The 27676-nt window shown below is 42.8% G+C and overlaps 2 protein-coding genes across 2 annotated transcripts in view; both read right to left on the minus strand.

Annotated features, from left to right (window-relative positions):
- lrpprc (leucine-rich pentatricopeptide repeat containing) overlaps positions 1–23278 on the minus strand; it is a 57279-nt gene extending 34001 nt beyond the window's left edge. The window contains exons 1-22 of the mRNA XM_056395203.1: positions 23079–23278; positions 21576–21778; positions 21027–21149; positions 20568–20689; positions 20332–20390; positions 20094–20180; positions 19856–19982; positions 19486–19630; positions 18827–18984; positions 18516–18621; positions 18167–18271; positions 11856–11974; positions 11679–11769; positions 10279–10348; positions 7919–7946; positions 7371–7428; positions 6352–6458; positions 5088–5165; positions 4780–4845; positions 4390–4503; positions 4147–4277; positions 3760–3845 (exon numbers count right to left, since the gene is read on the minus strand). Of these exons, the coding sequence (XP_056251178.1) occupies positions 3760–3845; positions 4147–4277; positions 4390–4503; positions 4780–4845; positions 5088–5165; positions 6352–6458; positions 7371–7428; positions 7919–7946; positions 10279–10348; positions 11679–11769; positions 11856–11974; positions 18167–18271; positions 18516–18621; positions 18827–18984; positions 19486–19630; positions 19856–19982; positions 20094–20180; positions 20332–20390; positions 20568–20689; positions 21027–21149; positions 21576–21778; positions 23079–23278 (2383 nt within the window). The remainder of the gene's footprint in view (positions 1–3759; positions 3846–4146; positions 4278–4389; positions 4504–4779; positions 4846–5087; positions 5166–6351; positions 6459–7370; positions 7429–7918; positions 7947–10278; positions 10349–11678; positions 11770–11855; positions 11975–18166; positions 18272–18515; positions 18622–18826; positions 18985–19485; positions 19631–19855; positions 19983–20093; positions 20181–20331; positions 20391–20567; positions 20690–21026; positions 21150–21575; positions 21779–23078) is intronic.
- Positions 23279–23973: 695 nt separating this feature from the next.
- znhit2 (zinc finger, HIT-type containing 2) lies at positions 23974–26733 on the minus strand. Its single transcript, XM_056394574.1, has 2 exons — positions 26647–26733; positions 23974–26325 (listed from the first exon to the last, which is right to left on the minus strand). The coding sequence occupies exon 2, from the start codon at positions 26259–26261 to the stop codon at positions 24540–24542; it is 1722 nt and encodes a 573-aa protein (XP_056250549.1). The 5' UTR covers positions 26262–26325; positions 26647–26733; the 3' UTR covers positions 23974–24539.
- Between the last annotated feature and the right edge of the window lie 943 nt (positions 26734–27676).

Here is a 27676-nt window from a genome sequence, read left to right on the forward strand (position 1 = left end):
GAAGAATGGAAGAGGGCAAACCTTCAAGTTACTGGCAATATATGCATCTCAAAGGATCGCGACATTAGAACATTGTGCATTCAGAAAGTCTGAGGCTCCTACTCCCCATTTCCTCTAGTATGCTGCCATTTAGTTGATCCTTCAACAGAAACAGACATTATCCACTTCACAGTAGGCATGACGCAAAAAAAGGACTTCTGCTGTCAAAGCCTAGAGTGTTGGAGTTAGTCAGACCCTAACGTGTAGAGTAAACTCAGTTTAACCTACAGCCATTCATGCTGCAGGTTTAGCTGCCACTGTGGAGATGAGTTCCCAATGTTTGGAAAGTCTTGCGGCTTCTATACAGTCAGGACAGATCCAGATGTTCTGTTAATTGTGTTACTGTATTTTATCTTAATGTGACAATTCATTTGCATGATGCCTACTCTGTTATTTTCTATTTAGTACTTACTTAAGCAACAGGTGCCAACACAGTGGGGCTGTCTGATAACTGAGGTCCAGTTACATTTGAATCAATAGTGTAAACAGGGAGAGGAAGATGACAAACTGGGCTTCAACTAAACTGGAAAGTGGACATTTATTAAAGTATCTCATGTCATTTTTAAACAAAAGCATGAACAAACTCCAACATTAAAACACTAAAATTCCTGTACAAAAGGTTTCAAAGGAAAACAATCTGACCAAAGATGGCGGTATCAACATTAAACAATTGCCCTGTAATGAGCTGATCTGTTGTCAAGTCTGTGCTGTTTATCAGTTGAGATGCAACTTATTCTCGCTCTCTGACTCTCTGTGTCTTTCTCCATGTCTCCCTCCCTCCCCCTTCTATCCATACCTCTCTCCATCAGTCTCTGACGGACCCGCTAATCACTGAGACCAGTGGCTTGGAGTTGATCTGCCCAAATGGAGCTACACTAGCTAGCATCACTCTGTCCACCGTCCAAACCCCCCCCCCCCCCCCCCCCCGTACCACCTCCATCTCTCCCTTTATCCGTCCGTTTAGACAGTATGCATATCCATCAGCTCAGCCGAGCATCGTGGCCAGCAAAGCGAGCCAGTCCACACACACACACACACACACACACACACACACACAGATGGGGAGGCAGACAGGCCAGGTAAACAGACATCACACAGCCCAATGGTTCATCTAATGTTCCATGACTTGACTGCTAGTGATGTCTCTTTCCCAAAACAGACACACACACACGCACACACGCACACACACAATTCCACAACCACCGAAAGCCAGAACAAGTTGTATTTACCAAAGTGGGAGAATGGACAGATGAAGGCAGAGGGGCAAGGGCAGGTCAAAGAGATGCTTGCTGATAGATGAGAGGTGTATTTAAAAAAAAAAAAAAAAAAAAATGGAGGGTGAAAAGCAAAGGTAGGAGGAGGTGAGGGGGGGTGTTCAGGGTTTTGGAGCCCTTGTTGGCATGTTCACTGGCTCTCAGGATGGATAGACTAAAGGAGGCACTCGTTCTGCTATGGGTTATACAAAGAAAGTGATCAAACAATATGATACTTGTATCAGCAAGTTTTATGAAGTTTGAACCCAACCCAAAGATTCAAACCCAACTCGAGGCCAAACAAGCATTTTTACATGTTTAGGGGCAGCTTTAATTTTGTGTATTCATTTTTTAATGCTACATTTATTTTACAGTGCCCCTAACTGTGTGAGATTACAATGCCCAGTAAAAAGCATTAACCATCATGTTAAGTTTAGCACTTGGCACTGGTGTTGACAGTGGCAACAGTTACTGAGCTCCTACAAAGATGAACACTGACGAACCCCAAATTTATTGTGCAAATTTAACAGAAACCTTTATGCGTATGATTCGTGTCTTCCAAAGGTTAAAGTTTAAAAAAAAATGGCCAAACTTACAGATGTCACATTAGATGTTATGAAGTGATGAATCTTCCCTGAATCTTATTCAACTCAAAATTTGTCACAACAGTTGCTGTATCAGTGGTAGCTTATGAAGAAGCAACTATTCACAGCACCAGTGACACAAGTTAATCATTATATTGATTATCATTGGTACAGTATTTGTGGCAGCGAGGAAACTTTGGATAAAATCATGTTAATTTATAATTCATAATAACAATTTTAAAATGTGCATGGGGCAACAATGGGAGGTTACATTTTTTTTCCCCATGCCGGATAATGTGTGAGTGAATGCAGCCTAATATGGGGCTCAACAGGTACATGTTATGGTTTTGAGAGGAACCTCGGGTACTTAACCTCTTCATAAATGCACTTATAAATGTGTTGCTTGATGTAATGTTTCTGCTGCTCCATGCTTGTATTTCATGTAAGTGTGTGTGTGCGTGTGTGTGTGTATGTGTGTGTGTGTGAGGTCTGACATGATAGCTGAGGGACTAGCCGAGGAAAAGTAAAAAGATTAAAAAGAGAGGAGGTCATTAAAAGGGATTGTAGAAGAGGTGGAAGGAAGGTGACGCAAGGATAAAGTCAAAAGGATGAACCGCTGCAAAAACAAAGTTGCCTGGTGAGGTGGGATGGGATGCTTTGAACCAAGGGCGAAACAACAAACCATTAGAGAGGGCGAGAAATAAAGCAAGATGCCAGGAAACATGATCTTCAACTGGGCCTGGTGTGTGCTGGAAGCCAGGCAGACCAGCGTCTGGGTGGGGACAGGCTAACATCAAGGTTAGCCATGTGTGCTAATGTGGGTGACAAGCGTCCCCCTCCATATGCACACTCTGGCTAATGGCAAATGCGTTAGCGCTGCCTATACACACCCCGACACACACACACACACACACACACACACACACACACACACACACACACACGCACAGATGGACACACCAACCGTCGAGCCCACCAAAATGCCTTTTGCTTGAATTCACATGTAAATTTGCGTGTCACTGTGTGTGTGTGTGTGTGTGTGTGTGTGTGTGCGCGCACTTGTGTGAAATGCTCAAGCACTTCGGTAGACATGATCTGCCATTAGCATCAAGGCGGATTTCAATAATTCTGCAAAAATACACACAGTCCTGTAATTTTCCCCCTCTCTCATTTCTAACTGACGCGGGTGGGTGTGTGTGTGTGTGTATGTGTGTGTGTGTGTGGGGTGGGGTGGGGGGGGGGGGGTGAGAGAATGACACGCTTGGAGACAGAACAGGGGAGAGAGGGTCAGATAGAGAGACAGAGACGAAGCCCAAGAGAGAGCGAAGGAAGGGGAGGAGAGGAGAGGCGAGGACAGACAAGGGAAACATTTTGCCTGTCATTGTGTGCAAAAAGCAGAGCGGCAAAACTGATGGTAATTGTGTCTTCGATGGGCTGAAGGAAACCCACCGTAGCATTCTGGAAATGGCTGGCTAATGTGGTTTGAGGGAGGGAGAAAGACAGATTGTGACAGAGTTGGTGACACACACACACACACACACACACACACACACACACACATCTGTAGGCCTTTTTAAGTTCAAGCCTGATCTCCTTTGATCTGGCTTACTGTCAGAGAAAAAGTAGTGAGGAACTAAGAACTAGTGGGATTAGTCAATTAATCAACAGACACAAAAATTCTGATAATCAATTAATTGTTTTCAATGCTTTAAGCTAAAATTATATCATCTTTGGGGTTTGGACAGTTGGTCCGAAAAAAAACAAGCAGTTTGAAGAAGTTACTTATTTTGAACTACTTACCAAGACACTCAATAGACTGAATGATTAATAATGACAACCCAATAATCAAAGCGGTAATTTGCTGCAGCCCTTGAGGAACTTACCCTCCACTCTGTCATTCTTGGAGAGCACCCTGACCAGGGTGATGTATTTATTGGTATCCAGCACTGCTGATGAGTCCTTACGACTTCTAAAGACAGGGACAGAGAGAGGGCGAGTGACAGATTAGATTAATGTAGTCCATTTACAGTAATGCAACTCATCTACTGCGCTGTCTGACTTCAGTTTGATGCTGAAACCGGGTGGTGAGCGACGAGAAAAAGAAACAAGGGAGGAAGACGGGAGAGTTTCCTGTGTTCCAGCCAGTCAACAGAGGGTCCGGACCCTGCATTACTGTCTCCCCTAATACCACTCAAGTTAAACTTTAATGGCCTACTACTGGTCACAGCATTGCCTTGTGCGTAGGTGTGTGTGTGTCCTGCTCTACTCACAGTTCCCTCTTCAGGTTGAGCGCCTCCTCCACATTGTTGTGGTGACAGCACTGGTTGATGAGGATGGTGTAGCTGCTGACTGTCACCTCCTCCTCGTACTGCTGCTTCACCTCAAGGGCGCGCTGCAGGTTCTGATCGCAAAACAAAAACGACAAATCTCAGGGGTAAACGCGCAGACAAAGTGACTAATTTTCACGAGGAAGAGGAGGTTGTGTGTGCCGAGTTGTCCAAAACAAATCCTACCTCCTCCACACAGAGAGCCTGGATGACCTGTTTGAGAACGGAGCCTAAAGGTTTGTTCTCTGCTTTCAGCTCAGCCAATTTGCTCTCAAGCACCTGCACATTAACTCCAATTCCCTGATGGAGACAGAGAGATGTTCATCAATAACTACATACACCACCACATGTGTACATGAGCCTGTGCTGATAAGACACTCATCTCCACAAGTTCTGTTTTTAAGTTTAAATTACTCACAGATGAAAAGGAGATTCTTACAAAATGACAAACGTTAAAGGAAACTATGAGGCATTTGTGGTGCTGCATTCATTAACAATTTAAGCATTCAAGCAACACAAATCTTTCCAACAGAGAGAGTAAATTTCAATTATGTTGCATCACACTGCCGTACTTACAGTAGCACGGGGAACAGCTGAGCCAATGGACATTCTGTCTTTGGGATCCACCAAAGTGATCACATCCTAACACACACACATACACACACACACACACACACACACACACACACACACACACACACACACACACACACAGTTAACAACATCTGCATCGTTAGGGCGACTACAATAACAGTACACAATGTAAAAGGCATGAAGCCTTTGGCTGTTTGTGGTTTGTCGATTACACTGATGCTTTTCTCAAGTGACTAAACTACAAAACATTCAGAGTAAAAACTGAACTATATGGAGGTCAGGCTCTGTACCTTGATGAGCTCTGGGATGTGGTAAGACTGCAGAAGGTTCCTGATGCCTCTGTAGATGTTTAATGAAATTGTTATGTTCTGCAGAGAAGAGACAGAAGGAGGAAAAATCAACATCATCAAAGCACAGATCAGCTCTCAGCACAACAGGAGCTCAACCTGTTGAGTTTCACGTGTTAAAAGGCCAAAGGTTGAGACCAAAGTGAACAGCAGCTGAAGATAGTCCGCACAGTTAGTAAACTAAAGAGGCCTTTAATAACCTTAACAGGGTTTCTCTTCTCTTAGCTTAATTTAGAAGCTGTCACAGAGCTTGCAATTTCTGGAGAAATGACTGCTGAAAATAATGTTGCATTTATGTGCCGCTGGAAACACTGGCATTTAAACCGGACAACATACAAAATGTTTTGGTGACATCCGTTCTGTAGGTTGGTGACTTTTATTTGGATGAAAAAAGAATCAACGGACAAAATGACGATATGATATGATAAATAATGAATGACAAAATTGATAAGGAAAATAATCATTAGATGCAGCTCTGATGTTTACTCAGAGGATTTTGCTGTTGTTCTGCTTTATGTTAAATACACACTGTTCTTCAATAGACAATGCTGATTCATATTAATCGTTCATCAGCTCTACCAGGATAAACACTTATTGAGTGTAATCAACGAGCTAAGCAGGGTCCTTTCAGACACACAAGCTCCTACTGAGCTCACACTGATCCGTCAAGCATGAGTGTTTCACTATGAAATCAAGAGTCCGACTTGGCAAATTCGCTCCACAGCATCCTGGATAACATGATGGATGATACTATTGGTTTCTGTTTAAAGCTATATTGTCTGATGTCTGATTTAAGGGCGATTCTGTGCCTCCAAAAAGGTTCCACGCTGGACGGCCAGTTAAGACGTGACCTTTCACCAAAGAGTGTAAAACATGATTTAATCTTCCACGACATGTCTGGATGGCCCAACTCAAACCTTCACTCTTCAGAAATAGAGCAGAGGGAGGAGGTTGTGTGAGTTTATTCTGTAGTGTGTGTGTATGTGTGTGTGTATATTGTGAATAATCCGAGTCTGATTACACACTGCAAATCATCTCAGATCAGAGTGTGTAAGCTCCTTTAAAGCGGGAAGGTTATGAATGAACGGGATATGCAGTATATTGGTGTATGAATGTATGGTGTGTGTGTGTGTGTGTTTGTATTTGTCACCTCATCACTGAGCATGTGTATGTGTGAGTGTGTGTATGTTTGTGTGTGTGTGAGTACCTGATCTTTTAGCTGATTGAAGAATTTTCTCAGTTTGTCTTCCTGTGCCTGCACCTCCTGCTCTGACATGTTGTCGATCAGACTGTACAACAAGAAGGATACCCCTTCTGGACGGGATGGAAACACACACACACACACACACACACACACACACACAAAAAAACAAACACACACACAGAGAGTGAGTAGTTGTCTTGGGAATAAACTTCATTTGCCACTGTGTCAGTCACTGCATCCATTTGTGCATTTATACTATTTTTTCTGTAACCTCTGCAGAGTGTGTGTTTGTGTGTCCTTTCTGCTGACAGAGGCTGCTTGTGGGCTGCAGTGTGAGTGAATGTGCGACGGCTGGCAGTGACAACCTTCTCTTATTTCAACTCTCTCTCTCACACACACACGCACACACGCACACACACGATCGCAGATGTTGTCTAACGGGATGTGACATGGATAACAGTCTCCATCGCTCCCACCAGCAAACACACACACCAGTCTCAGGGCTGGGGACTCTCTGTGACACACACACTGATGCAGAGCGACATTAACACTCCACAAACACACACAGCCAGACCAGAGATGCAGTCCCACACTTACACACACAAACACACTCTCATACACTTTAACCACTCAGCGCTGTGTCAGCAGCCAGGCTCTATTTCCTCCGACGGAGAGAGCACGTCTTTCACTCTCACACACCTGCACATAAACACACACACAGGCTTCATGGCATGGAGTGGACTGGTCAGCAGTCTGCTGCTAATGAAACTGAACGCACACACACACACAGGGCATTTTTCTGTGATCTGACATATAGCTGGAAAGTGACTGAGACACACACTGCAGAGACTGCAGTCTGCAAGTTTGATTACTGATATGTGATAGATACGAATAGATATATACACACACACACACGCACGCACGCACACACACACTCACACACACACACACACACACACACACACACACATATATATATATTCCGACTTGCCTGTGACAACAGTGTAAAAATCTTTCCTTACCAGCAGGATTGGAGCTTTCGTTGGAGAAGCGCTCGTCTTTGTATAAGAGCTCAGTAATCTGGAAAGAAGAAAAACACGGTACATTAACACTGTAGTTTATAGAAGGTATGAGACAGAATTAACATCACAGACCGGGTTACTGGCTAAAGATGCAGTTTAATATCATTTGATATAAACAATTATGTCTTATTTTACATTTTTGCAAACTATCTTGCATAAAATTGCCCTTTGAGGAACAAACTAAGATCCATCCTCTACATTTCTTTGTCTGTATGCCACTGTGCCGTAAGGAGATTTAGATAAAAAGGCAGCAGATGGCATTTGTCATACTGTATATTCTCCCTATATCTAACTTGGTGTGTAGCAGACGGTGAGAAAATAGGTTATAATAGCTATTTTGTTGTGAAGAATAAGCAAGAAAAAGCTGTTTAAAAAAAAAAGATTCTGTGTTTTCATATATTGCACTAAACTAATTTCAAACAGGTAAACCCTGTTCGTTTGTTCTGACACATCATTCTCCAAACGCTGTGGGCACATTCAGGTCTTACCTTCACCATGCTCTCCACATCGTCAGACCTGCAGGGGGCAGTAGAGGACAAGACATGAGCACCCGCTCCACATGCATCACCAGCAGGTCAACGAGACTCCAACATGTCAGGGTTAATTCATTGGCTCATAAGCGTGGGTACGTTTTGCTTTTAGACAGCAAAACATAAAAGAACATTTACATTTCTGAAGGTACATCTCCTAAAGAGGCACCTACCCCCCCCCCCCCCCCACACACACACACACACACACACATACATACACACACTCTTTCAAAGAGGAATTATTCTCCTCACCCATCTTTTTGTCCAACGCTTATTCCAATTAATGTTTCTCCACACCTATAGAATTTTTATTAACTCTCAGTTTCACTCTTTTGCATGACTTTTCTCCCCCATAAATGATCACTAAGGTTGAAAACTGTCAAATCACCATTTTGGGAAACGCCTCGAAAATATACCGTTTATTGTCGACTGCTCGTGCTGTCGGTGAACTGGAGATTTTAATTTAATCAGTCTATATATAAGCAACAGGTAGTCATAGGGTGTAACTACTGTTTTAAATCTCTAAGAATACAGTAGATAAAAAATGTATTTATATTTTAATTATTGTATTTTTCTCCCAATTCCCTATTAGTATTAGAATTCCCTAAAATATTTGAGCTAAATGAGTTTAAATGAATAAATGAATTTTCTGACAGTAATGGTATTTGATTTAAGTAACCATAATACTGAGTGTGTCATGCTGACATAGCTACTGAACTGACAGTGTAGTACAATACCAAACAGCAAGAAAAAGCGACAGATTTCTCAGTCTGACACCCTCAATCCCACAGTACAAGAGAGAGGAGAGACGGCAGCACAAAAGCCTGGGAAACCACAAAAGACACATTCTCGTGCACAAAGACACGAACACACACACACAGGCTAAATGATGACAACGTGTGACATTTCTGGCGTCGTCAGCTAGTTGGTGGAGATGAGGAGAGACGGGGAGATGAGAGGAGAAGAGAGAAGAGGAGGTCTTTAATGATTAAATTATCCCCTGACCTTGTCTTTGACAGGGGCAGGTCCCGCATTGCAATGACACGGCACTCATGTGCACACACGCACGCACACACACATACTCCACAAGTGACAAGCCCAATTACGACCCTGTCAGGCAACCTAACAGTCAGAAAGTGTGTGTGTGCGTGTGTGTGTGTTAATGCAATGTGAGCAAAGCAAATGGAAGAGAGGAAGCGGATTCAGCCGCAAAAAAGACAGACAAACAAATAGTGGATATACTGTCTTAAACTATCAAAAGAAAAACCTGCAAAGATACACACACACACACACACACACAAAATCTGGTTATCTACATTTAGTTGTGGTTTTGAAACAAGAAACTCTTGCTACAACCATCTGCTGTTAAAACCACCCCCATTTTTTCCTTGAAAATACAAGCTGCAGAGGATCTCTCAACTTAAAAGAAAAAAGACAGAAAAGGAGTTGTTTTATTTTTCACATATCCTTGAACTAGAGTAGTTCACTACTAAAGTATAAAACTATGCTGCCAAGAGCAGAACATTCAGTGCTACAATTAATTTTATGACCTTCAATGTTTTAAAAGGATACATTGCACCACATAATCTTTATTTCATCCTTCGTGGTAGTTAGATTATAGACTGTTAATTAACACGTCAGCGGCAACAAAGAACGTACTGGCTGAATGGAAATTTCAAAGTTGGGCTCAACTGAGCATATTTGGGCTTTTTAGTGGAAGAAATAACTTTGAGCCCTGCAGACAAGTCAGCACTTTTCTCTTTGACTCACCTCCAGCCTCACTCAGAGGCCGGAGTGTTTTTGTGTGGGTGTGTGGTGTTAAACTGTAAATATTCATAAACACCCTTTCAACAAAAGCCCAAGGGTTAGACCCTGGTCCTAAGGCTAACTGTGTGTGTGTGTATGTGTGTGAGAGAGAGAGAGAGTATGTAAGAGAGAGAGAGTGAGATCAGTCTGGGGGTTTGGGTATATGGGGCAGTGCTGGGCATCTGCTAATTTACATATCTCCCACGGTGCTTTGGGGGCAAGAGCTGAGGGATGACGGCCTCCATATGCATGAGGCATTGTGCGTGTGCGTGTGCGTGTGTGTGTGTGTGATGGAGTGTTTTTTTTCCCTGCAGATGCCCATACACAGACACTGTAGATGGTGTGATAGGCTGCACATGTCATATTCATAGCATATGCCACAGTGACCGCCAATAGTGCTACAGGCCTCCCTTAAATGCCAGTCAGGAGTTATGAGGCAAAATATGGAGAAATGTAGAATATTAAACGATAGAGGACACATTAAGACACAGACTGTGGTTTAACTGACTCACTTTTTGAAGCCCAGGATGAGGCTGCCACGGAAATAGCTGAGATCCAACGCGGTGAAGGAGGGATCCGACACTGGAAGTGACAAACAGAAAGTGATTACAGAGAAAGAGGACGGACAACTTGTCTTCATATGGATTGATCGATGTGATTACTACCAGGCAGTAGAAAAGGGCTATATCTTCAGGCCTCTTATTTTGACCACTAGAATTACCACATTGTGGTTGTATGCCTTTGCCAACCAGCCAAGTTGCACGAAATATGGTCAAAATCTCTCCCTCTGTTCCCGAGTTACAGCACTGAATAACGGCCGGAAGTGTTTTAGCAGAACATTATGATGTCATTGTTTAGTTGAATTTTGACCATTTGGATATAAAATGTCATCACTTCATCATTTTCTTTCTATCAGACATTTGTGTTAAATGATGTCCAGGTGTTACTGAGAATGGGACGGATGTATGGCCCTGGCTGTCGCAGGTACGGAGGCATAACAAATGAAATATACAGCCTCTCAGTCACTTCCCCAATCCTGAGTTTCCCAGCCAGGATTCCAACTGGCAACCAGTCGATCTAATGCCTGTTTCTTTAATCTGCGCGCCAAAACCCAAGAAATATAAAGTGAGGAAGATTTCCACGGCCACACTCAATGACTATTTTCATTATCAATTATTCTACTAATTCTTTTTTAGATCTGGTATGAGGGGCCGGGGGTGGAATCTAATTAATTGTGAAAAATGCCAGTTCCAGTGCCCAAGGTTACATCTTAGAATTGTTTGAAGTCCAAAAAGCCAAAAGAGTTCAATTTAAAATGATATAAAACTGAAAAAAAAAAAAAAGAAAAGCTGCAAATTCTTTAACTTTGAGAAAATGAAAGCAGCAAGGGTTTGGCATTTCTTGCTTGAGAAACTTTTTGAGGGAAGCATTTTGAGGGTGCGCTCTGTTTCTGGCAACACTGCATTGCGAGGAGAAATATACTAAATGTTGAAAAGCGCTGAAGACTTTCTTCATGTGAGGTGAAGAAATCCATTGGGGACACTGTGAAATACATAAAAGGAAAGAGAGCGACGTATATGAAAACCAATGGTGGATGTTTGAGACTAAAACGAGATGAAAGACAGAAAACAAGAAGAATCATCCATTATTTAACAGCCTCCTCTATCCCGTCCCACTGCCAGTTGAGGCGCCTCTCGTTCTCGCTCTTTACATATTCACACAGACTAATCTCTTAAAAGGCCTGATGAGCACAGAGGAGTAAGTGGGCAAGTGTGTGTGTGTGTATGTGTGTGTGTGTATTTGTGTTAACACTGCGCCGATTAGCCATGATGATGGGTGCTCAAGATGCAGTAGAGCTTCTTTGGAGTGTGCGTGTGTGTGTGTGTGTGTGTGTGTGTGTGTGTAGACTTACACAGGGGGTACACTTGGGCCAGGTTGCACACAGCCAATGAGCAAACCTTTAAAGACAAGAAGGCCACAGACTGCAGGAGGACACCTGCATCCTAAACAGAGAGAAATGCCCTTTTTGTCAGCAAAAGTTTTTCACTTGCCACGTGTGAACACACAAACACTGACTTCTGGACTTTACTTGGAAGGCCTGTTGTGCTGCCTCTATGCTGGAGAAGGCGGGTACGACGTAGGTGGTCAAAGTTTCTGCATCGGGAGACACGCCGAGTTCTTGCATGCCCTTCATCACCTCCAGCACACCTACAACACACACAAAAAGTAATTAGCATTTTCTTTCAAATCACCTTGATGTCCTCCAGAATAAATTGGTAGTGACAAATGTAACTCAGTGATTTGTGACATTTGGATCAATAGTTGAGGATGAGATTAGTTTCTTGTATGTGGATCCAAACAAACCTTTTCCTTTGGTTTTGTTTTAACTGAATCACATGCTGCGCTTTTACAGATATGCACACTCTGCTCCATTCACTTCATGTGCAGGCCTGGAGCTGTGTAACCACTGTTTAAGTATGGGTCTAAGAAATAAGCTGGTACATACTTTCTCTCACACACACACACTCCATCGACAAAATGCTAATGGCTACTTCCCTCTCTACCTTGGACTGGTGGAATACGTGTACATAAACATGCACTAGGCCTGAAGTGGACTCTTGCACAATCGCCCAGCTCTCCAGCAGAGCCCTGAGGTCCTGCCCCGGGGAAGGAGGCCAAAACAGCCACATGCATATGGAACAGCCACTCACACACACTCAATATGCCCGCAAGTATCTGTGTGTTTGTGAGTGTGTGCACATATGGAGGAGGCACTGCAGCACTTTGCATATGTCTGGGAGCGTGCCCACAAAGGACATGGGCCTAAATGAGCGCATACACACGTCCTCATGTGTGTTCATTCTTAGTGTGTCTTGCTATGCAGTTCTAGGACAGAAATATCAATACATCTATATGCTATGTATGACAGCATACAGTGCATCAATACACCTTGTTCCCATGCGGACTTCAGCAAACTACCATGAAGTGCTTCCTTGAGTTGACACACCTCCAGATGCTGTGTTTATTTACTCCACTCTGGTTCTGAAACACACACACACACACACACACACACACACATATATACAGCTCCGTGTTTCTGCATCCTCCTGGGACGTGTGTGTTCACCTGGTGGTCTCTCTCTTTAGCTGAATAAAAGATGAGTCCGAGGCTTTTATATGCCATTAAAACCTGTGGCTGGGGCTGCATTACCCCAGGTAGGGCTACCTGAACCACTCCATCCATCCATCCAGCCTTTCCCTCCATCCATATCACTCATTCATCTGCCCCTCTCACTATCCATCTATCCTGCTTTCAAGAAAAAGTAAACAGGCGATCCTCCTCTTTCTTCTCAATGGAGGATCCATCCGTTCTGCCATCCACCCGTCCATTCTTACCCCCTAATCGCTTTCATCCGGCCCTTTTTTTATGAAAGAAGAGAGGGAGCACCTGCCTTCCTCCTGAATAATCCATAATCAATTTCACGGTGAGCCAGACAAACAGAAAACAAGTGAATGGAGAGCTGGACGTATAAATGCATAAGCCGCCCTTCTCTCCCTCTCTCTCTAGCGCTTTCCAGCTTCCGCACGTTAGCTTTCATGATAATCAGCACTTTTCAGTTGTCCAACAAGCATGTTTGTGTGTGTTGTTTTTTTTCTTTTTGCAAGTCAGGTCTGTGACCAAGAGCTTTTAACCCTTCGAACCCCAAGTTGTTTTTGCTCAGTTTTCACTCCCTTTACTTACAGGCTTATGGCAAAGTGCCTGCATGTCTTAGCTAAGCAGTAATAAGTCATTCTACTAAGAAATGCCACATGTTCGCCATTATGGAAAAAAAAAAGTACACATTTACACATGCCATTTTCATGTCTGTATCGTATATGAAGCTGCCACCTGCAGCTGGTTATGTTAGCACAGAGACAGGAAACAACTAGTTTGGCTCTATCCAATAGTGAAAAAAATCCAGCTATCAGCACCTCTAGTTCACTAATTAAAACTGGTGACGAAGTATAAAAACAATACGTTGTGGTTTTTACAATCCTTTGGAGTGCTGTAACTTTCTGGATGTTCTGCCGGTTGTCTGGCAAATTTTCGGTGACGACAGGGAGTCCAGAAACAGAGCGGGAGAGAGGAAGTGCTGCAGTCGTGCCCGACGCAGTAATGTCTCAGTGGTCTTAACTGACTCAGCTATGACAGTGCACAAAGTCTCTTTAGTCCGATATGAACTTGCTGGAAAGAGAACTACACATAAAGGGTTCAATAAGTAAATGATGAGGAAAAACAGAAAAGATACAACAGAAAATAATATGTGGTATTATACAGTGTCATTTGTCAGAGTCTTCGCCCCATAATCTTTATATGGAAGAAATCCTTTTTGCCCCCCCCGTCTGAACAGTTTACATAAGGATTCGGCACAGAGGAGAACTGAGAAGAGTAGAGGCCTCTCCAGGTTGGTCAGCATAAAGTCTGACATACCATCCGGGCAAGAAGTATCAAAGTAGTGAGTTAAGCATGGCAGTGGTCACAAGATATCATCATCAGATTCATGTCTTCAGGTTAACTGTCACAGAGGAGAAGTCAGGACGGGGAAAAGAGAGGAAAAGAGGAGTGGAGTGAACCGGTCGCTGTCATCTCCTCCCATCCATGGACATGAGTACCTGTCACTTCTCCTTTTCTTTCTCCTCCAACACCATCTGTCTCTCCATCTCTCTGTATCTATGACTGTCTGAAGGTGGCTGTGTTGGCTGTGAGGCAGCGACGGGTTGTTTATTTAAAAACAGAAGAGAATTCAAGAAAATGTCCATTTTGTGAGACAAGAAAACCTGCAAGGTCATCCTCACTCACTGCATTGCCTTTTTGTCTTTTAAGCAAGGCAATGTTTGGCTCTCATCCCAGCAATTAACAGCTGATGCTAGACTGGAGCTCATGCAGGACTGAATTACAGATTGCTGCGGTGGTGCTTCTTTAACGCAGCCCACTATGTTTGACAGAAAGGGCTGCATTAAAGACAGAGTGAGAGGGTTGAAGATGAGGTCACATATATAAGGTAAGGTAATTGGGGTGGGGGGCAGACAGGAAGGAAAACAGACTGGATGAGGAAGCCTTTACATTTCCCATCACCCAAAACACACACGGCTAGAAACACTCCCTTCCTCTGCAGTCTCCCCTCCCTCTTTCTCTGGCTCCACCATGTCAGAAGTGATAAGAACGCGCTGCGTCGCAAGAACTGACAAGCGGTCACTAGCTGGCGGCAGGTGGGAAGTTCGGCCCAGCATATGCTTCTGCTAAACCCGCCAAATCCACACCTCATCAAAATGCAAAGGGATTGTTCCCATCCCCTCCCCTCCTCTCCTTATCTCCCCCCCCATCCCCATCCCTCCCCCGTTGCTCTCCTCCAATTCCACGGCTTCGGCCTCTCTGCCCGCTAGTGACACCTGTGGACAAAAAGTGACACGGCGCTTAATATTTCATGGGCCGTGCACAGTGGGGCGCGTAATCCAAAGTGAATTCCCTCAGAGCGCTTGCATTTACATGAAATCAAGTCACTCTGCATCAGTCACATCACCTGCACTGCCCCCCCCACATCCTCCTCCCCTCAAACCCCCCCCCCCCCCACACACACACACACCTCCAGCAGCCAATGAGTATAAAGAGCAGGAGGGAGAGAGAAGGAAAAAAAAAAAAAAGAGAGAGAGGCTGCATCATTCATGAGGGTTAAGGCTAACACCATCGGAAACAAGCGAGTGTGTAAGCAAAAGAGAAGTTTCTCCACTTTCCTTCCTTCCGTTCTTCCTTCTTTCCGCACTGTGATAACTAAATGGATGCCGTCTGATATCGTTTGTGTGGCTTTGAGACTGTGCGGTTAAAGAATTTAAGTCACAGTATGTGTCTGTCTGTGTGTGTGTGTGTGTGTGTGTGTGCGCATGTTTAAACTCATGTCTAGTCCTCTTCGTCATGCTGCCAAGACACAGGCACTGAGGCATCTCACCATTCGAACTGAGCATCTGTCTCGACCGCACAGAGAAGTCAATCTGCAGCATCGCCGCACCAGTCTACCCGGCTTCTCCTCCCTGCCAGCTCAAATGCTGTCAATTAGCTGACAGGGGAAAAATACATCATTTATTAATCGCTCTAAAAAACCCCAAAGAGAGAGCCAGAGCTCAGCATAAATAAAGCACTTAAAAGCCAAGCTGCTGCTGAACGCATTTGACAGGCCACATTCGCTAATGACTTCTGAGTTCTGACAAGTCTCCAAATGCCGGCTATCGGTCACTGAGACGATTTCCACCGCGAGCTCATCGCTAACAAAATCAAGAGAAAGAAAATGACAAACTTCAGCCGAGCCAGAAATTGGGAACAGACATATTCCACCAAAGCTGCACCTGCTGAGTCATTTAACTGGTATTTAGTGGTAGATGGAGAAGAAAAAGACACCAGCACCAGTTTTCCACTGGAAGTCAATCAAAGTAAAGAGCTCTGCGTGTCTAAGTGAATGCAGATTAAACACATTAAATCCAATCATGTTCTGACAGTAACTGAATTTTTTCTAAAGATGCTCTTCCATATATTCTGGCAACAACCTGATAATTATATGTGCATCTTTATTATAAAGACTGTCACATTGGTGCCCTTGGGTTGCTTCATGAGATACAGTATGTAACATAAATCCTTGTGTGCCTTTTCTTATATCAGCTATTTGTTTAAAGAAACATAACACATTGTTATACTGATTGTTATGTTATTGTTATGCTACTGTTCCCAAGTCTTACATAAATATCTTGACATGGGGTTGTCTTGGGTTTCTATAGGGGCCGGCCACATGTTGGGAGGTATAGGTTGAACACAGACCTTTAGTGGAGAGGGAGTACAGGGGTGAGGGACAGAGGGCGATTTGGACTAAGAAACAAGTTTGGTTTGAGAAAAGATTTGAGGAAAGCCATTGGCGCAAAATGACCTCTGACCCCTCAGGCTAAGGCCTGTGCCTGCACCCATGTATGTGAAGGGGAGACGCTTCAGGCTACTGAGCTCACGAGTCGCCCTAACAAGGAATCTAAGGTGCCTCCGCCACGGGGCAGAGATCACCAGATCAACCATCCATACACGCTGTGCACCACTTTCTTCTTTCAGCAGCTTCCGCACAGTTGACGCAGTGTCGGCTTTTGGGTGTGTGGCATTAGTTTGTGAGCTGGAAATGCTGCAACACCTGTATTACTGTTGGAAATTTTACCATTTAAAATTCCTTAGATGACGGAGGCACATCATGGGTAATTATTTTCTTCCCAGTACATAATCTGTATCATCCATCAAAGGTTACTTCCAACAATTAGGGCTTTAATTAATAAAAGAAAAAAAAAAAAAGCACAACTGACTTGCTGTAAACATGTAACCCGGGGGCAAAAAGTGGCAAGTGTTTGGAGATCAGGAAAAGGAATATAAAATATGACATTCACGTCTGAGCATACTTTCTGAAAGTCAGAGTTTCTTTTGGGTCTGGAGCACATCTGTCGAGAGTGGCTGACATTTGGACCTCTTCTAAACTTTGCGATCTATTCATAGAGCTCTCCAGAGAGTATATGTGTGTGTATCTGTGAGTAAGTGTGTATGTACGTGTTCGTTTCATCTCCTCCCGCTCTAACTCTCTCACGCAGGGATCAGACCTCTTTGCCCTTGACTGCCCCAGCCCAGTGAAACCTGTCCCAGCTGGACCACTCTGTGAGGCATTAATATTGGAGGAGGAAACTCTCCTTTAAAAGCTCTTTCTGGTACAGAGGAAGTCATAATCCCCTCTGTATAACAAAAATAACACACACACTCATAAACTGCTAATATCATGCTCACCAAAAACAAAATAAACAAAATAACCCTGTCCATGTCAGATTGGAGGCACAAACAGCTTGTACGCATGTTCCTTTCCTTGCAGCACCTAGGCTCTTACATACACATGGGATTGCTCACATGAAGTTGGAGTGGCTTTAGGATAAAACTACGAGCTTGTCACGACAGCTCACCAAGTTCAAGTTCAAGTTCTCGTGGTCTCTCTCAAGCTCCTGCCATCCAAGTGAGAGTGTATTTCTAGGATGTACAGCACAGGATAGAAGTATATAAAGTCTTTTATCCACAAACTAAATAGTAAAAACTGTTTCTTTATGCAAACAGGAGACTTTATGTTAGAACATTTTGGGGGAAATAAGAGGGAATTTTATACAAAACAGGTGACATGTAATCACCATCTTTCAGGAGTCAATGAAAAAGAAAAGCATATTAAAGACTGATATCATCGGCCCGTAACATGCTATGTGTGTGTGTGTGTGTGTGTGTGTGTTGTGTGTGTGTGAGAGTGTGTGTGAGTGTGCGTGTGTGTGTGTGTGTGTGTGTGTGTGAATGTGTGTGTGCGTGCGTGTGTACCAGCTGTGTTGTTCTTCATATTCGGACTGAGGAGGGGCCAGAAGTAGTGCTGCCTTATGGGTAAGCCCTGCTCCTTCAGTATCTTCATCAGCTGTAAAGACATACCTGTAAGAAAAATATTATTCACATGTAAGACGGTTCCAGTTTTCCATCACTGCAGTGATCTGATCCTTCACTTGGAAGTCGCTTTGGATAAAAGCCTCTGCCTAATAAGTAAATGTAAATGTGATATAATTTTTTAGCATGTGTCAAGAGGTTAATGCCTTAATGTTGCATTCACAATGTGTTAAATGTGCACAGATGAGGCTGTGTGTATAGAATTAGTGAGGAGTGCAAGCATGTGCTGTACCAGTCTTCTTGGCCTCCAGAGCACATTGCAAGGAGAAGACGAGTGGTGAAGTGTGTAGATTTGAGTCCTGGAGCTCTTTACAGTAGTGCCCGATCTTCTCCACTGCCTGTTGTTCACACACACACACACACACACAAAAATCAAAAATTACATTTAAACATCAAAATTAATACTCAACAATCACTGCAACCAAGTCTTAAACTGATTGCTAAAAGCCAAATGCAACTCTTTAAAACACTTCAGTAAACATTTGTGTCTGTGTTTGTGTAGTAAGACGAGGTTAGTGAGTTTTTTTTTTTTCTTTCATGTACCATATCCATATTGACACAGTGTCTGAGGAAGAAGTTGCCCAGGTTGGGGGAGTCTGTGTTCACAGTATCAGGCTGCAGTGTGGGGAAATTCTTCAGGATGGTAAAAGCCGTGTCCTCCTGTCCCTGGGTGATGAGGCTCAGACACAAGTTCATGGCATCTACAAGAACAACAAATGCAGATTCCTCTCAGCCTCATAACACTTTCAATACGATTAGAAATACAGCTCATTAGTTGGCACTTTAATGAGTCAGGCATCTGGTTCTTTAGCCTCTTAAGTTTATGAACGATTTAATGTTAACGAACGCTACCTGACCAGCAGCAAGCATTATGCAGCTTACAGCACAAAAGCAGTGCTTCTACAATGTGTTCATTATGCAATGGCTAATTAATTAATTACAAAAAGATATTAGTATAACAAAAAAACATTCTTCCCATGTGACAGTCAAAATTACAAGGCTATAGCTAAAGCTATAAAACTAGAATTTCCACCACTACTTCCACATTTTACAAAATAATTATTGCAACCTTTTAGTGTTACTAAGCATTAAACTTAATTTGTGGAAAGTTATTTTATAAACGAACAGTGACTAAGCAGAAAGTCCCAGTCTCAGACTGATGTTACTTTGGCTGTGGGAAAACATGAGGCGTGCATTTGTACCTGGCACATAACCCCTCTCTTGCTTCAAGCGCTCAACCATCTGTGGGATGTGCTGCTGGTGTCCGGCCTTGGCCAGTGTGAGGATGATCTGCATGATGTCTCTGTCCATTAGATTGCAGTCTGCACTCTCTGCTTCCTCTATAGTCTGATGAAGTGAGATCGGGAGGCAGGGAAATAGAAAAGAGAGGAAGGATGGAGGAGGAATAGGGAAAAAACAGAAGGAGCGGAGGAGTAGAAAAGAAGAAGAAATGGGGAGGAGCAGTAGCAAAATTGGAGTAGAAGTACAGAGAAGAGTAATTAAAATGGAAACTATTCCTTAGATAAGAACACACACAAAATGTTAAATCAGCGCTGTCTTGAAAACACACACCTTTTTCAGTGTGTCCATGTCTCCCTTTTCAGCATAGGCGGTAAGCAGTGAGACATAAGTGTCAGGACCCGGTTCAATTCCCGCTCCCTGCATCACAGACAGGATGTTCTTCGCACTCTCCATATCACTGCAAGGCGATAAACATGACAGCTTGTTTAAAATCCAATTACTCCAGCACAACACTTATTATGTGTAATTAAATACAACAGATTAAAAGAACAAAAGCTGTGACACTCACCCAGCACGAGCGTGGCCTGTCACCAGGGAGTTGAAAACAGCCTCAGTAATGGGTAAATCTTTGCTCTTCATGAAACCCAATATGGTGCTAAGGGAGGCAAAAGAGAAAATATTAAAATGGGAAAAACTGATAAATCCAAAAGGTATGTCTATCAGTAAGTAGCAGTTGTCAGAGCTTCCCATCAGAACATGTACTCTGCTATTGGATGGTTAATCCGCAGAACAGGAAGTTTGTTCACCTGGCTCCCTCGATATCTCCATTTTGGCAGTAGGCTGCTATGAGTCTCTGGTAGGTAACCTGGGCAAAAACAAAATATCAAACAATAACCAAAGTGTGGATCAGACAGGTGAAGTGCATTAGCATAATAAAATACCTTTAGTGAAGTAAAAAGGCATACAAAATAAAAATAAAAACCTATGACACTGGCCACAGAAAACAGTGTTTCTTGATATGATTCCACTGTTCGGTACTTACTCTGTTGGGCTGGATGTTAGTGACTTCCATCTTGGCCAGGAAGTCAGTGGGTGAGAACTTGAAGTCATTCTGCAGGTAAACCTTTAGCAGGGCGTTGTAATGACTAACATCAAACTGGGCACCTGGGGAGGACATTGAGCCAATCTATCAACATCTACAACATACAGTGATTCCTCTACAAAGACATTAGGATTTAAATATGGCACAAAGCTGCTGGTAATTCTCATGAACCTCATGTATGTAACATAAGATCAGATACATGACAATGATTTCCTATCAGTCACTTTTAGCGTAACTTGCCCCAACTCAGTCCCAGTCTACTGAGACACACCAAAGACTCCTCTGATAGTTGAAATATTTAAAACTGTGGTTAAACACTTTTAAGTTCAGCAGCGAACAACCAGACAGTACTTTAGATAATATGATGATTAAGTTTTTGCCATCGGTGCGGCCTCTTACCCAGCTCCTTCAGCTTCTCCCACATGCGGTGTGCCAGCACAGTGCGTTCCTCCTGAGGCACCTCAGGCAGCAGGTACCCACAGCTACGCAGCAGCAACAAGGCCTGGTTACCACTGGGATACCCTGCAAACACACAGGAACAGAAGGTGAGGATGGATGAAGAAGGAGAAAGACAGGATAACGAATCAGGATAACAAAATGTTGAAGATGCATGAAGTTTGCTCAGTTCAATATACAGTATAATGTCAATGTACTGTCATATTACACTTAAGACTGGACGATGACTTCAAGGATTAAAATGGAATAATACAGTAACATTCTAGAGATATATTTTGCTGTAAATATATCCTATCATCCACCATTTGCTGTTAATGGATGATACCACCTGAGTGTGAAGATGCAGCAAACTTTTCCTCACCACCAGTGGTCTCATGGCCATCGGCAACAACTTTGCGGGGGTATCGGTAGTTTGATTACATAATGGTCGAACCTCTTCGTCTGACACCGATCTTTTCATCTGTCTCCCTGATTGTTGTTCTGCCTGCCTACCTGTCCTGCAGATGTCGTGGAAGATGTGGAGCAGTAGGGTCTTGGTGATGCGGCCGGTCCTCCTCACAGAGTTGTCCAGCTTGGTCAGAGCCCAGTCAAACTGCTGAGCCTGCTTGGATCGCACTGCAACGCCGGCCTCATCCTTCTTATCTGTGGCCACAGCATAGCTACGCGCACACCCCACTGCATACGGCCACACACGACTGTAGACAATGAGAGAGCGACGTTAGGAGGAGAGGGGGACAGAAGTAGATGGAGGGAGTTATGGAGGAGAAAGGGAGACAAAAGCATGAAAGAGAGTATGACAATTCAGAAAGGGGGAAGAAGGGAGGGAGCAGACAGGACAGAAAGAACAAGAAGCAGCAGTCACATATAAATACAGCGGGCAGACATAAACATGGTACTTCTGTGGGTGCATGTGAGATACAAAACGCTTTTCTGCAGCTGTCCTAAACTGAGAGGCACAGGATGTGTTGAGCGTTACACCACGCTAAAACTAATGCACACTAATACAACAGTCCTGCAACCTCTGCGATGGTTATAGTGTTCTGATTGTGTTACAACTGTTTTGGAGAGGCGCTGATTTAACTTAATGGTCATTTTAGAAGATGTAGTTTGTGGTTCTGTTGAACTGCATTGCATCATACAGAGACAGGTTTCTGTTATTTAACCAAAGTCATCCGTTGTTCTGATGCAATACAGCTCAACACCAATACAAATCACAGACCATAAAGTTGAATCAACACAAACTGAACATCATAAGCATCATGGAAGGAGGATTTCTTGCAGGCCTGCTGTAATAGACTGCATTCATTTTAACAAGGTGTATCTAATAAAGTCGTTACTGAGTGTAGATAAACATATATAAGGCTGTGGATGCTTTACCATCCCAAGGCTGCCTTATGTTTAGTCAAGAGCCTTGACCTTGAGAGAAAAAAGCTCCAGCATACCTGCTACACACCATCTTTATCGTCACCTGAGGCCTGAAATCCTACAGTGCTACTTACTGATAAAATGCTAATCATTGTCTGAGACAAGAACATCTATTGTAGCTGTAGCAGACAGCCTGCAGGACCAATCTTCAATGATGGCCCTCTTGGAAGAGTTAGCACGCAATTAAAGCTAATACAAAACAGGGACATACACGAGAAAACTGGTAACAGCTACAGCAGCATCATTACAAACTCTCTTATTGAGTTTTTAAAAACAAAACAAAACAAAACAAAACAATAACTTATAAACATGGCTGAAAGGAAGTTACACAACTCCTGATCATCACCTTATGTAAAACAGAGGCCATGTTTATTTCAACCTACAGCTACGTAATGTGACATTGTACGAAACTTAGTCTAACATTATGCCACATGTGTAAACACACTACATTTGATACTGCAGGTTATATTCATGTAAATACATGTGTGGCTCTTGCTGTCATTGAGCCTCAATGACATCTCTGCCTCACGCGTGGATCGCTGCTACACCGGCTAACAGGCTGCATGATACCTGCTGGATGCAGCAGGGCTCATCAGCCGGGAACAACCTCCGGTCCTTCGGCTACCGAGAGCTCCGCTGTACAGCCGGCTGAGCGGCGGTCCGGTTCTGTTGGTTCCTGCGATCTGAAGCAAGCCCGAAGGCGAGAATTTGAGTAACCGTGCCGATCTCAAGAGTGCTGCCATGTTTGCTGTCGAAGCGTGGAAGGGCATCCGCACCACGTGACAGGTCAAAGAAACAAAGTGCCGCGAGAACACCGACTGAACGCACGAGTTTTTGTTTTACACTATGGTGAGTTGGTCCTTTACTCACTTAGATCTTTTATTTTAGTGAAATTACCAATACCACAATATAAAGATACTCACTCACAAGTAAATTGTAATTGAAATTATAATTGTACATTTCTCACATAGTCCATTTTTTTGAATCTGTGAACTATTGCACATTCCCCCATTCATATTGCACATTGTACATATTTGTATTATTGCATTATATTCATATTTTTTCACATTTCTATTTTGAATATTTGTAATATTCATAATTAAGCTATCTGATCTGCAGTATATGCAATGCTTTTCTTTCTTTAGATTCTTTCTTACTATGTTTATTATTATGCAAAATACCAAAGCAAATTCTTAAAAATTATTTTTTAAGAATGACCTGTCAAATCTGGTGTTAGGATCTTTATATTCATTTCTTTTCTTTATTTTTTTGTTCATGTTGCTCATAGAGTGTTTTTTTATTAATCTCTATTTATTTCAATTATAAACACTTCTTACAATTATTTTCTTCAGTAATTGACCAACTGTTTGGTGTAAAAATGTCTGTAAATTGTTACGTAAAAACCCACACAACCAGATGAAAAAAGTCTCATTGTCCCAGGCATCATATTCAACATACACCTCAGTCTACAATCAAACTTTATTTGTAAAGCATTTCCCAAGTGCAATTCAAAGCGCTAACAAGCAAATAATATGCTATTATAAATATAAACAGTAAAACAAAGAGACTAATGCACACAAAAAACTTTAAAAAAAATTATGAAAAAAAAAAGATTTTAAAATAACAAGTTAATTGTATGAAGAAACAACCAGGTTCATGAAAAATGTAAATACCATCATAAAAAAATACTCCGACTTTATTCGATTGTACATGTATGAATTTAGTCATTTACTATTCTTGCTTCTCATAATCTTACACTCAAGGTTTGTTTGTTTCTGCTTGTTTAGACTATAATTCCAATATGCGATGCAAGAGATCCTTAAAATAAAATGTCTTCCTTTATTTATTGTAAGTGACAATAATGTTAAACTTTATTTATATTGCTATGCTCAACCTGAGCAGTTTAACTGCCTATCAAGAACAGACCAGAAATGACCTTTTGGTGGCTGAATTTCAAAAGGAGAAGATAATTTAGGTTTTCATATCATTTTATTACAATATTAACAAACAGCAATACGTTCAAGAAAGTCTTCATGAGCTCAGTTCTTCAATCAACTTTGTATTCCCTCTCCTCTTCCCTTTCTTCAAGCTCTCCTCAACTACAGTCTTTGCCTTCTCCATGCTGTTCCTTACACTCTCTCTTTTACTGTGTTCATTCCATAACTCCAGAGCTAGTCTATGAATCTGGGGTGCATTGTCTAACACCCAAGCCTGAAAGAATTCACACTTTTTGCTTGCCAGGAAGTACTTCTGCCTCTGTGCCCGTTCCTCTCCCTCTTTAGATAGGGCTGTTCTGGCCTTGGAGAGAATCGAGCGAAGCTGACTCAAGGCTGCCAGGCAGTATCCTGTAGCATCTTTTCCGTCTCTGCCGGTCATGATGTGAGCTACAGCTTCCAGTGCCCTGGCTGGAGAGAGAGGATCCTCCTTGTTGAGGTACCCCCCACCCAAAATGAGAGTTTCTCCACAGTCTAAGGCCTCTTGGACGGAGCTGAACACCTTGCTGGAGTTCAGTGCCTCCGACAGAGCAAGAATCATATCACAAAACTCAAACATCAGCGAATCAGTGTCACCGTTAAACAGGCACAGAGTGAAGGCGTAGGCAAAAAGTGTGTTGACCAAACCATAGCATATCAGGGGAGATGGGTTTGCACATAAAGAACTCAACTTTGGAATTTTTGCAGAAATAGGAGGCACAGTGGAAACTGTTGAACTTCCTTTGCTTGTTTCCTTTGTGTTTTTTCCTTTAATATTTCTCAACTTTTTGTCCTGTCTGTCAACCACTTCTTGTGACATCTTAACTTTATTATCAACTTCATGTGCATCCACAGTTGTTACATTTTCTCTCCCCAATTTGCTCACTTCCTCCACCAGTGCCTTCCCTCCCTTGTCATGCTCCTCCCACCATGGCTTCCACAGTGGGACCAGCCCGCCAAGAGCTCCACCCTTCATCAGACTCATAAACGTCTCTTTCTCTTTGCTGTTGAGAATTTCCCACAGCTCCTCTTCTGAAAGTTTGTCAACATCCAGCCCTGAGAGTTGATCGGCCAAGTCCAGCTCCCCTTCTGCACTTTCAGCATCCTCATCGACGTCTCCAGACAGCGGCTCCACTTCTCCAATCCCTTCCAGTTTTCTCAATATATCCCCAATCTCTGTTGTGCTCCCTTCTCCAGACTGTTGGAGCTCTGCTAACCTGGACAAGAGCTCCACAACTTGCACTTTCTCTGTTGCCTCATCTTCCCCTTCGCCTGCATCATCCGACACAATACCCACTTCTTTTAACAAACTTTCCATTCCCCCATCTGTTCTTTCTGCCTTTTGTCTGAGTCCCACAAGAATCTCCTGCATTTTCTGTCTCCCTTCACTTTCCGTTTTCCCCATATCCTTCAGCTCCTCTAGAACAGACTCCTTGTAAAACTTCTCCGAGCACACTGAGTGATCTGGGCTCTGGTAGCAAGCCAAGCCACAGTAATGCAGGTTGCACCGAGGGCAGGTGTAGCAAGCGGGTTTACATTTACACAACATGCAGACCGCATTCCTCCTGGCGTTGCCCCCATCCTCTGTAGCCTCATCCTCTTGTGCCTTGGCTGGTGAGAGAAACTCCTCTTGTCCAGAAGCAACTCCTCTGGACGGGAGCAGAATCCCATCTCTGGTCACTGTGTCAGGCTCTGCATCAGTCCACTCCTCCTTTGGACCGATGTCTGTCAGAAGACTCCTCACGGACGGAGGAAGTCTCCGTCTAATTAATGGATTCATTACTGGGCTGAGGAACGATGTTGTAGCAAAGCAAGAAAAAGGTCCAAAACAGGTAACCTAAGAACTGAACAAATAATAAAAATGTTAGCAGGATGTATTTTAATTCTGTTACTGTCACAAAGTAAACGTGACAGCTTCAGGTGACACTGACTTCAGCTTCCGGTTCAGATTATGATTAAAAGACTCAAAAGATTCAAAGTTTTATTTTATTTGTGAGGTGCTAACGTTAGCACAACGCAGTGTGTATTTCAAGTAGCGTTACACCAGTAAACCTATTTAAAATACGTTGAGGTCGCCAAGAAGGTTTAGCTAGCAACGTTCAAGGTCGATATAACAATCTTTCTTAAATGTTACTGTAATAGCTTAAAAGACCAATTGAGCTTACTTCATTTGTAGCAGCAGCAACGTTTCACGTTTGTTGTCCCTATCAAGCCGTTATGTCGCGTTTTGATTACGTATAGTTGACGTATTCTTCTTCTTCTTCTTCTTCTTTGAGGTTTTGCGGCAGTTGGAATCCACATTGTTGCATTTCTGCCACCTTCAGTTTTATTCTCTTTGTCCATTCAGTTTGAATCCAATTTCCTCCTTTTTCCTCCTATTCTATTGTACTTTTAACGTTGTCTTCTATCCGCCATATTTTGTTTCTTAATTTCTTGTCTTTCATGTGTAAAATTCCTGCATGATATAATATGCCCAACTGTGTCAGCCTCATGGTATTGATAGCGACCTTTTATTGCATTATCCCAGTTCTGTTGCCACAGTTGATTTACTTTTGACCACTTTGCGCCTTGATTTTGATCATTTAATATTGATGTATCTTCAACAGTTCCTTTTCTGACTGCTTCTTTGGACACTCTATCTGCTCTCTCGTTTCAGAGGATACCTGAATGTATCCCTGGAAGTAGCCTTTAGAAGATGGTAAATTGTGACAACTTGAAATACTTATTATGTCTGCCTTTCTTATTTCATCTATTAATTTATCTAGAAACCTGAAACTGGTATAATAAACAGAAAATGTTGTCGCTGTGAACTGCTGACCAACTGAATGAACAAATCTATCATATTTGTGCCACAAAGCCCTGCCAGTGGTACTGCCCACACAGTTGAATGGTTTGTTTACTCCAAATAAAGATGGTCGATTCCAAACCTCAGCTTATCCGTAAACTTCCCTGGCAACTAAATGACTGAACAAACTGTTGATCTGATGAAAAGTTGTCATGTTATTGAAGCTAGAGTCCCCTTGTTTTTGGAAAGAAGCCAGCTAGATTTAAATGACTCATCACAAACACTAACTAACTGTCCCTCCATCTAACTTTCTGTCAGTCTGTGTGTGCATTATGCTTGTCAGTCTATTTGTGTGTCTTTCTGACGGTGCTGTGTGTCTACATCTCCCATGGGGCTGTTTGCTATGAGGT

The sequence above is a fragment of the Seriola aureovittata genome, chromosome 14, assembly GCF_021018895.1.
Source record: "Seriola aureovittata isolate HTS-2021-v1 ecotype China chromosome 14, ASM2101889v1, whole genome shotgun sequence".
Lineage (NCBI taxonomy): Eukaryota > Metazoa > Chordata > Actinopteri > Carangiformes > Carangidae > Seriola > Seriola aureovittata.

Bases quoted from the DNA above. Each gene is read 5' to 3' on its own strand.
- znhit2 (XM_056394574.1), bottom strand. From the start codon at position 26,261: ATGAATCCATTAATTAGACGGAGACTTCCTCCGTCCGTGAGGAGTCTT.